The sequence below is a fragment of the Pectinophora gossypiella genome, unplaced genomic scaffold (genome assembly GCF_024362695.1).
Source record: "Pectinophora gossypiella unplaced genomic scaffold, ilPecGoss1.1 Pgos_36, whole genome shotgun sequence".
In the NCBI taxonomy this organism is placed as follows: Eukaryota; Metazoa; Arthropoda; class Insecta; order Lepidoptera; family Gelechiidae; genus Pectinophora; species Pectinophora gossypiella.
The window spans coordinates 289,843-301,308 of NW_026063246.1; the positions used below are offsets into that span (position 1 = coordinate 289,843).

The 11,466-nt window shown below is 44.3% G+C and overlaps 1 protein-coding gene across 2 annotated transcripts; it reads left to right on the plus strand.

The window, feature by feature from the left end:
* The first annotated feature begins 3,402 nt into the window (after window positions 1–3,402).
* On the plus strand, window positions 3,403–4,638 carry LOC126381113 (uncharacterized). 2 transcript variants are annotated; one of them, XM_050030652.1, is made up of 3 exons: window positions 3,403–3,642; window positions 3,718–3,914; window positions 4,375–4,638. In XM_050030652.1, the coding sequence occupies exons 1-3, from the start codon at window positions 3,537–3,539 to the stop codon at window positions 4,438–4,440; spliced, it is 369 nt and encodes a 122-aa protein (XP_049886609.1). In that variant the 5' UTR covers window positions 3,403–3,536; the 3' UTR covers window positions 4,441–4,638. The 2 variants fall into 2 exon arrangements, with proteins under 2 accessions (XP_049886609.1, XP_049886608.1); XM_050030651.1 differs by having other exon boundaries at window positions 3,403–3,914.
* The last annotated feature ends 6,828 nt before the right edge of the window (window positions 4,639–11,466 follow it).

Consider the following 11,466-nt stretch of genomic DNA (forward strand, 5'->3'; position numbering starts at 1 on the left):
CTGATCAGCTATTAGATCTAGATACTCGATTATCTAGAGCTACATGTTTAATCGATGATTTCGAACGACTACAAGACAGGACTGAGACTATTTGTGCCGATACTGAGAAGCAGTTAACCGAGAGGGAAGCATTCGAGAATATTTACTATGAGTGTATTTCTTTAGCTAAGTCGTACTTTAAGAAATCGGAGGGCGAGTCCACGACGTCTCATTCATGCGAGGGCAGGGTACCTCCAAGTGAGTCTATTAAGTTTCCCGACATTTCTTTACCCACTTATAATGGTCAAATAACCAACTGGATTGAGTTCAGGGATACATTTGACGCATTGATAAACCAAAGTAATTTGAAACCGATACAAAAATATAAATATTTACGTAGTTGTTTGTCAGATGGGGCATTGGAAGTGATTGATTCAGTTGAGTATTCCGAAGATGGCTACTCCATAGCGTGGCAGTTGTTGTGTGAAAGATATAATAAACCGAAGGTACTAATTTATAACCACTTGCGAGCGTTATTTAATATTGACATTGTGCATGACCGGCCTTCAGCCTTGAGGAGCTTAGCCGATAATATTTCTAAACACATGCGAACGCTCAAGTCATTTAACGACATTAATGTTGATAACTGGGACTTACTGGTCATATTTTTTATAACTTCTAAACTCGATATAACGATACAGCGAAAATGGGAGGAGAAAAGCTCACGAAATGTACCAAATTTACAGGATTTTAAGTCTTTTCTGCGGGCGCGAGCTGACTTGCTGGACTCGGTGTCGCTCGGCAGGCCTGACCACGAGACGCGCTCCGTAGGCCCCGCGAGGAAGGCGCTCGTGACCACGTCCCCCTCCTGTCCAGTCTGCTTCGAAGGTAACATATACCTATAATCGTAGTCAATGTCCGAATTGTAAAGAGAGTCATTTCATCAATCAGTGTCCTAAGTTTTTGGCATTAAACGTACCGTCACGCATTCGAGTTGTGAAAAGGTTAGGTATTTGCCTCAACTGTTTAGGTACCAACCATATGATAACCAGCTGCCGCGAGCTTCGACATGTAGAACATGCAAGGGTAAGCACCATACACTCTTACACCTTTCGCACACAACACAATCACAAAACAACTCAAATACGTATAACAATCCGCACCCATCAACTTTACATAACGCTTATACCAATCACGAAAATCAATCTGTAAACTTATGTACTAACCGACAAGTAGCAAACACGACGGTAGGTCAAGGTAGTGGACAAACCATTCAATTGAACAAGTCTGTTATCTTATCTACGGCTCAAGTAATGATTCGCGATGTAAATAATCAGTCACACTCTTTTAGAGCCTTGTTAGATTCCGGCTCTCAAGCTAATTACATAACTCAAAACGCCTTTAATAAGTTGCAATTAACGAGTCAACGAATCGATATGGATGTAATTGGATTTAACGAGAATGTAACGAAAATTAACGAAATATGTAACTTGACTTTGCAATCGAAGGATGGTTCATTTACTACCGATTTACCCTGTTTTGTTGTACCTAATATTTGTAATTTACCGACGAATTTACCGATTCAACATATTTCAATACCGAAACGTTTTAAGTTAGCTGACGAATCGTTCTTACAGGGGGGCGAGATAGATTTGATATTAGGAGCCGAGTTGTTCTATCAACTCCTATGTATAGGTCAACATAGGTTGGGTGATGGTTTACCTATGCTACAAAAAACCCAACTAGGCTGGGTCGTATCCGGGGCGATTTCAACACCGTCACTATCGAATCAAGTGAGGTGTAATTTTGTCAAAAATGGGGATTTGCAATCTATTTGGCACATAGGAGACCAACCGCTCGCACTACCAGATGATGATGAAATAACACAATGTGAGAAAATATTCTCCACTCACACACGAACGTCTGATGGTAGCTTCGTGGTCTCACTCCCACTAAGGGAGCCATCGGCCTCATTAGGTCAATCAAGGCCAATAGTATACAAACGATTTAAAACTTTAGAATCAAAATTCCGACGGGACCCGGAGTACAAACGTAATTATGTAGAATTTATGACTGAGTTCGAAAATGCAGGGCATATGATTAGAGTAAAACCGAATGAGTCCTGTAATTACCTCCTGTAATGTCCCCATCACGCGGTTTTAACCCCACATAAACCCACTACCCCACTTCGTGTGGTAATCGATGCGTCATCTAAAACAAGTACAGGTAAATCACTTAACGACTTGCAATACAAGGGTACAACAAACCAGGACACTTTGTTCAGTATACTTTTACGATTTCGAAAACACCGGTTTATTGTAAACGCGGACATAAAAAACTTTTACCGAATGATTTTCATCGATCCTAGTCAACGACATTTACAATGCATTCTATGGCGCAAAAATCCGACCGAACACTTGGCTACTTACGCACTCACCACACTTAGCTTTGGTTTAAAGTGCGCGCCATACATAGCTACACGATGTTTGTATGGGACATACCTAATAGTCTACCATTTATGGTCAGTCACATCTCTAGCGCGAGCAAGCCGACGCGTCTCAATGTTTGGATCTTGTAATTTAATTTAATATCCTAAGTAATACAGTTCATTCAATTGTTTGTGTGGGGTTTTATTGAAATTACCAGCGCTCCCTACATAATGGTCCTTCGTCGTCGTTGCAAGGTCCAAGGTTGAGCAGCTTTTCCGCGTCGCGAGTGTGGCTCACAAAAATTTTCATCCGCCATTAAAATTCTCTACCTGAGAAATGTGTCTTTATTGACAAAATCGTGGACTGTTAAGTCGCGTTTAAGTAATTTTTATTACAAATAAGTGCAGTGGTTGCCCGATGATGCCATAATCGTCTTAATAAACTCTGTCACGTCGTCGCTGTTAAGTGATATTTTAAATTTTAAATCTCTACGTGAGAAAACAAGCGTGAACTGTTAAGTTGCGTTTGCCAATTAGTGCAATGAACGTTGCTGTTAAGTGACTTTAAAGTTCATAAAAGTGCATTTAATTAATAATTCAAAACAATTTATTTGTTTATCTTCCATTTTTCATGGTTGTGGTGCGATGCTATAATCGCACGAACGGAGAACTTTGTCGTGAACTTTGTGTACAAACCAATTTTTCATGCAAAGGATGCTGCTATAAGTGTCAATTTAATCTTCGTGTAATATTTAATTTCGTCTTCGTGTTGAAGACTAAAAAGTGCGGATTGAAAACAATTAAAATAAAAATTAAATTCTCGAACTTCGAGTTGTCGCCGAGAGTGTGAACGCGCCTGAACGCATCGTGGTGCACCATAGACACAATATTGACATCGACGACCGCGCTCACCGCGCAGCTCCGCGTGTGCGCGTCGCACCCCGCAGATGTTAGAGGGGGACTGGGGGACGAACGCGGAAGCAGCCAACGCCCAGTTGACGCCATCTTGTCATTCTTGTTATCATCACTGATAGCGTGAAATTCGTTCACAACGCATATTTTTGTATTTCAATTTAAAGCTGTTTTACAGTGTTGTTTTATATAAATATTTTTAATTTAACTCACAACTATGGAGTTAAACAAATTAATCGCCGCCCGAGGCGTTGCTAAAGCAACAATTACGAGGCTTTTTAATCTCTGCCAAGATGGGATGGCACTGGAAAAATTGAAACCCAGTGAGTGCGAAGTTAGAAAAAAGAGGCTTATCCAGGTATTTCAGGAGTACTGTGACACTAATCTGAACATTTCAGTTTTAGACCAGAGTAGCGCAGAGGACATCGCCAAGTACGAAGAGCTGTACTTGTCAACGCTGGCTATATTTGAAGAGGCCTTACTACCTCAAGCTTCAGGTAAATGCATGAGCATGGTCTCCGGCGCTGCATGCGAGGATGGAATTACTGGAATGCACCGATTACCACCCATCAACATAAATAAATTTAGCGGAGAGGTATGTAATTACCAAAACTTTATAAGCCTTTTTAAAAGCATTATTGATTCAAATGCAAAACTGTCGCCATGCGACAAACTATATTATTTAAAGTCCTTCTTGGAAGGTGAAGCTGCGGGTTTGATTATGCATCTTAGCCTCAAAGCTGAAAATTATACAGTTGCACTGCAACTTTTAGAAGACAGATTTGACAACAAAAATAAAATCATCAACACTCACATTAACTCACTGCTAGACATGCAAGTTATGACAAGGTGTACGGCTTCTGCATTAAGGGAAATTGTTTCTAAAACAAGACAACATATGGGAGCTTTACAAAACATGGACGTGCCTACTAACCATTGGGATTTGATAATAATATGCATTTTGCAACGCAAAATTGACCCATACAGCCTGAGATGCTTTCATCTGGAGTTAAAAGAAGAATTGCCTGATTTAAAATCCTTTCTTAAATTTTTAGAACAACGAGCAGCAGCACTTGAGACTGTGGCAAACAGCGGCCAAGGTCATGGGAGTGGTGCAGTGAACAGCAGCCGCGGAGCGAGCCTGGTAGCCATCACAAACACAAAACGAACACCACCTAGTAACTGCAGGTTCTGTAATGCAAGGTACCACAAACTACATATGTGTGAAAGGTTCAAACTGGCCTCGCTATCTGACCGTGTACAATTTGTAACAACGAATAAGCTGTGTCAACTTTGTTTAAACAAGCATCCTAACAAGTGCAAATTCATTTTTAAACGGTTTTATTTAGCTCACCCCGTTTGTTTTATTCTTGGGTCAAATTTAGTAATTCAAATTTCACCCTCTTCCTGTCAACCGATTAATCTGAAATTTTGTATACACTTTGGATTTTGGTGACAATACAATTATGTTTATTCATTATCATTATAAATCCAAGATGGCGGCCGCTACAAAATGGCGGATAACGTAGGTTTTATCAATCCCATCAATATGGGTATCAAATGAAAGGGCTCAACAAGCAGAATACAATATACTAAAAAAAAAAAATCCAAGATGGCGGCTGCTACAAAATGGCGGATAACGTAGGTTTTATCAATCCCATCAATATAGGTATCAAATGAAAGGGCTCAACAAGCAGAATACAATATACTAAAAAAAAATTTAATCCAAGATGGCGGCCGCTACAAAATGGCGGATAACGTAGGTTTTATCAATCCTATCAATATGGGTATCAAATGAAAGTGCTCAACCAGTAGAATACAATGTACTATATAAAATTAAAATCCAAGATGGCGGCTGTGGGAACATATAAATTACTTAAATCATTTTTTAATACAAACTATTTATTAATCAAATTAAAAACAAATCTTAAGTTAATATAAAATCATAAAATCAAGTAAACCCGGGTGAGATCGTTGTATTATAAACATTGCTTTGTTTCAAGGTATTCACGTCTGTCTACCCCTTCAGGGAGGCAAACCTGATGTTAAGATGTCGCTAAATTATACAAGTCTGCATACCCCTTCCGGGATGCAGGCGTGAAGTGGAAGTATTTCCGAACCTTTGTGGCGCGCTGTACAACTTGTGACTCAGCGGGCGCGCATCGCTCCTATGCCTACAATACCTTATATGGTCATGAATCGATGCGAGGCGCGCGCGCGCCCCACCGCACCGCAAGCGACACAGCTGACGCGCCAGTCGTATCTCAAAGACCACGGCGAATGCCCGCTTGCTTTTTATGTAAAGATTCCCGCGCTTTACGCTACGTAGTTAGCTGATATTTTTGTATGCTTTTTAACTTCACGCTATCTATCATTTTCCTGAACCTGTGCCTTCTAGTTAGTTCTATTTTCTATTCTAACGCTACGCTTTTATCTATTGTGCCGTCTAGTGACTTTTGTGAACCTTCTTCTTGCTGTGTACTCGTGCAAAAATAAACTTTATGTTGAGTGTCATATCGGACTGGATTGTTTAATTCACTGCACCCGGTAGGGCACCCACATCTGGTGACCCCTTGTTTGAACATTAAAACGCGTTGACGTGTACCAGTTCGAGGATGTCTAGATCGGGCAGGTCAGACGAAGCAGCAGCAGCAGCGTCATCCGCCAAGGATGATTTCCCAGCACTCGCGAAGGTCGGAGTACGTGTGCCACCCTTCTGTCCAGACGACCCGGCGCTTTGGTTCGCGCAAATCGAAGGCCAGTTCGTGCTTTCGGGAATAACAGCGGATACAACGAAATTTTATTATATCTCGGCCCAGCTGGATAGACAATATGCTATGGAGGTGAAAGACATCATCGTCAATCCACCAGCTGTCGACAAGTATGAAAAGTTGAAGTCCGAGCTAATTAAGCGACTTTCCGCCTCGCAAGAAAAGAAAGTCAAGCAACTCCTTACGTACGAGGAGCTAGGCGACAGGAAACCGTCGCAATTTTTGCGGCATTTGCAGACGTTAGCGGGACCAGCCGTTCCAGAGGATTTCCTCCGCACATTATGGGCAGGTCGGTTACCTACTAATTTACAGACCGTAGTGGCAGCAGCGCAACGAAAAATGTCGTTGGCAGACGTAGCGGAGCTTGCCGATCAGGTGTACGATATCGTACCCAACGCCCCACAAGTTGCGACCACAAGTGCAAATGTTTCGTTGGTAGACATGACGAGGCAGATTAGCGAACTCACTAAGCAGGTAGCTTCTTTGCAATCGCAACTAAATAATGACGGCGGTGCACGTTCCCGATCAAGAAGCAGGGGTAATAATAATAATAAAAATTATCGTCGACGATCTAGATCCAGATCATTTAATCCGGCCGTCTGTTTTTATCACAACAGATTCGGAGAGAGGGCTACTAAGTGTACGACTCCCTGTTCTTACAGCAGCAGTACCGCGGGAAACGACACAGGCAGCCGGAGATAGCGGCCAACGACTGCCATAATGTTGCACCGGGCCGCCTTTTTGTTGTGGACAAAGCGTCGAAGAAGAGTTTCCTCGTCGATACCGGTTCTGACCTGTGTGTGTACCCGCGCACGGCATTGGGACAGCATCGGACGAAGACGGAGTACCAGCTATTCGCGGCCAATGGCACGGTGATATCTACGTATGGCTGGGTACAACTGGAGCTTAATCTAGGTTTGCGGCGAGCATTTAACTGGAGGTTCGTGGTGGCTGATGTCTCCAAACCAATTATAGGAGTAGATTTCCTATCTTACTATAATCTACTTGTTGATTGCAGGCAGCACCGTTTAATAGATGGCGTGACAACACTCTCTGTGTCCGTGCCAGCAAGAAAGGGTGCAGATGCTGTCACCTCCGTCAAGGCCGTCTCCGGGATATCGAGATATCATGACCTCTTACGTGAGTTCCCAGACATAACCCGCCCGGCAGGTACGCATACACCACCAAAACACAACACGGTCCACCATATCCGGACTACTCCTGGTCCACCAGTCACGAGTCGCCCTCGTCGGTTGCCACCTGATCGCCTGAAGATAGCCCAAAAGGAGTTCGAGAGCATGCTGGAGGCCGGTACGGCTCGTAGATCTGAGAGCTGCTGGTCGTCTGCGTTACACCTGGCCCGCAAGAAAGATGATGGTTGGAGGCCTTGCGGTGACTACAGAGGTTTGAATGCTCGCACAATTCCCGACAACTACCCCATACGGCACATACAGGATTTTACGCACCAGCTGGCAGGTAGTACTGTTTTCTCGAAGGTAGATTTGGTGAAGGCGTATAACCAAATACCAGTCTATCCTCCTGACATACCGAAGACCGCGATTACGACGCCATTCGGCTTATTCGAATTCCCCTACATGACGTTTGGACTCCGGAACGCGGCGCAAACTTTCCAGCGCTTCATAGATGAGGCTTTAAGGGGATTACCGAACTGCTACGGATACCTGGATGACATACTCATTTTTTCAGCCACAGAGGAAGAGCATCAGAGTCATCTCCGCCAGCTGTTCCAGCGCCTGGCCGATTATGGTGTCCTGATTAACTCCGCAAAATGTGATTTTGGTCAGTCAACCATCACGTTCCTGGGACATGAAGTATCAGCGCGAGGAGTTCGACCACTAGACGACAAAGTTCAGGCCATTACTGATTACCCCGTTCCCAGGAACGTGAAGGAGCTCCGGCGATTCCTCGGTATGTTGAACTTCTACCGCAGGTTCATCCCAGGTGCCTCAAATATCCAGGGGCCATTGCACGCAGCTTTAGCAGGTCCAAAGAAGAGAGGTCAGCAGGAGATCACCATGACGCCAGAGATGATGGAAGCATTTCATGCCTGTAAGTCAGCCATTTCCAGGGCTACGATGCTGGCACACCCGAATCCTGAAGCAGAATTGTCTATCTTCACAGACGCCTCTGACAGTGCTATAGGTGCAGTCCTCCAGCAGCGCACGGCGGATTCCTGGGAACCACTCGCCTTCTTCTCGCGGCGTTTGAAGTCACCGCAGAAGAAGTATAGTCCCTACGACAGGGAGCTGCTCGCAATTTACGACGCGATCCGTCATTTTCGCCACATGGTAGAAGCCAGGACTTTCACGGTCTACACGGATCACAGGCCACTCACCTACGCATTCTCTTCTCGTCGTGACAACTGTTCTCCGCGCCAGTTCCGTTACCTGGACCTCAAATCCCAATTTACGACCGACATCCGCTATGTTGCAGGCCCAGAGAATGTAGTAGCGGACGCGTTGTCCAGGATAGAGGAGATAGGAGAGGCTGTGGATTTTGCAAGTCTAGCAAGTTCACAGGCAGAAGACCCTGAGCTGCTAAGACTGCTGAAAGATGGCTGTTCGCTGAAAATAAGAAAGGTGAACTTGAAACATTATCCACAGCCACTCTACTGCGATGTGTCAACGTCACCGCCTAGGCCATTCATCACGAGCACTTATCGTCAGGCAATTTTTCACAGCCTACACCGGCTGAGTCACCCCGGCTCCAGGGCAACAGCCAGGTTGGTGTCGCAGCGTTTTGTTTGGCCGGGGATCCAGAAGGACTGTCGTCAATGGGCCAAGGAATGCACGGATTGCCAACGGAGTAAAATTACTCGCCACACAATCTCCCCTACCGCTTCCTTTTCTACCCCAACCCGTCGCTTCTCCCATGTCCACATGGACATAGTAGGGCCATTACCGCCTTCTAACTGTTACAGGTATTGCCTCACGGTCATCGACAGATACACTCGTTGGCCTGAGGCATATCCAATGAGCGACATCACAGCGGAGGCCTGCGCACGCACTTTCATCGTCGGTTGGGTCGCTCGTTTCGGCTGCCCCGAGACGATCACCACCGACAGAGGACGGCAGTTTGAGTGCGAGCTATTTCGCGCCATGGCATCACTCCTCGGCGCCCATCACCGCCCCACCACGGCGTACCACCCCGCCGGCAACGGCATGGTGGAGCGTCTCCACCGTCAGATGAAGGCAGCAATTACGTGTCACAACACTACGCACTGGACCGAAGTTCTCCCTCTGGTGCTGCTCGGTTTGCGCAGCGCGTGGAAGGAAGACCTGAAGGCATCACCTGCGGATTTGGTCTACGGAGAACCCCTGAGACTTCCTGGTGAGTTCTTTGCACCAACCAAAGACGTCACCACGGACTACGCGGATTTCATAGCTAGGCTACGACACCACATCGCTAACCTTGCGCCTAAACCAGCAAGTTGGCATGCAGCTTCATCGCAGACATTCTACGTGCCCCGCACCTTAATGACGTCAGAGTACGTTTTTCTACGTCAGGGCCCAGCGAAAAAGTCACTCGAGCCCCCCTACACTGGTCCTTACAAGGTTTTGGATCGGGGGCAGAAAAACTTCAAGATTGAAGTGCAAGGTCGCGAGATGACTGTCACCATAGACCGGTTGAAACCAGCTCACTTGGCCGCAGAGAACATCAGGACGGGTGACACCATCGATTCCGAGTCGGAACAGACAGAAGAGACTCGTACTAACCTCAAAAAGACCAGAAGCGGTCGCACCGTACATTTTCCTAATTACTATCGACCGTAGCAAGCAACGGTCTCAGCCGGGGAGTGATGTGGGAACATATAAATTACTTAAATCATTTTTTAATACAAACTATTTATTAATCAAATTAAAAACAAATCTTAAGTTAATATAAAATCATAAAATCAAGTAAACCCGGGTGAGATCGTTGTATTATAAACATTGCTTTGTTTCAAGGTATTCACGTCTGTCTACCCCTTCAGGGAGGCAAACCTGATGTTAAGATGTCGCTAAATTATACAAGTCTGCATACCCCTTCCGGGATGCAGGCGTGAAGTGGAAGTATTTCCGAACCTTTGTGGCGCGCTGTACAACTTGTGACTCAGCGGGCGCGCATCGCTCCTATGCCTACAATACCTTATATGGTCATGAATCGATGCGAGGCGCGCGCGCGCCCCACCGCACCGCAAGCGACACAGCTGACGCGCCAGTCGTATCTCAAAGACCACGGCGAATGCCCGCTTGCTTTTTATGTAAAGATTCCCGCGCTTTACGCTACGTAGTTAGCTGATATTTTTGTATGCTTTTTAACTTCACGCTATCTATCATTTTCCTGAACCTGTGCCTTCTAGTTAGTTCTATTTTCTATTCTAACGCTACGCTTTTATCTATTGTGCCGTCTAGTGACTTTTGTGAACCTTCTTCTTGCTGTGTACTCGTGCAAAAATAAACTTTATGTTGAGTGTCATATCGGACTGGATTGTTTAATTCACTGCACCCGGTAGGGCACCCACAGCGGCCTCTACAAAATGGCGGATAACTTAGGTTTTATCAATCCCATCAACATGGGTACCAAATGAAAGGTCTCAAACAAGTAGAATACAATTTACTATGCAAAATTAAACAGTTTTATATTTAGCTCACCCCGTTTGTTTTATTTATTCTTGGGTCAAATTTAGTAATTCAAATTTCACCCTCTTCCTGTCAACCAAGTCGATAATTTGTAGACAATTGACGTGCCCCACGGTTTTTACCCATGACGGAACGGAGCAGGTATATGCGTTTAGGGTGAGAAATATTTGTGTGTGCGTTTGTGCAAAGAAATGTTATTAATTATCTTCTAAACTAATAATCCGATTTTGATGCGGTTTTCAATAACGGGTTTGTGTTTGATGAGTTCATGTTATTAGACAGGTGTCATGTCTGTAACTCACTAGGGGGCGCCACAATATTAGTGTTTAGAATAAATATTATTCGAAACGCCTCTTCAATTTATAATAGCAATTTATTTGCAATAGTTTTTATTAGTTAATTGTTTTTGACAGGCGTTTTTTTTTTTCGGTTCCATTGATTACACGTAATTACGTCGAACACGGTGCTGTTTCATTGCTACCTAAATCCCTTAAAAATCAGTAAAAAGGCATATCAGGCATATTCATGGTCCTTCGAGCCAGATTTCAGAGAAGATCACAATCAATAAATTGTAGATAAATTAATACGAAGTGATTGGCGAAGATTAAAGAAAAATCAAGATCGACTATAAGTGGCACGTGGATTGTGTGGTCAAGTGAATCAAATTCATCCAATTAATCCTCATTTAATTCATAAAGTTGAACCCATCACTCAATAATCAGGTAGTATTAAG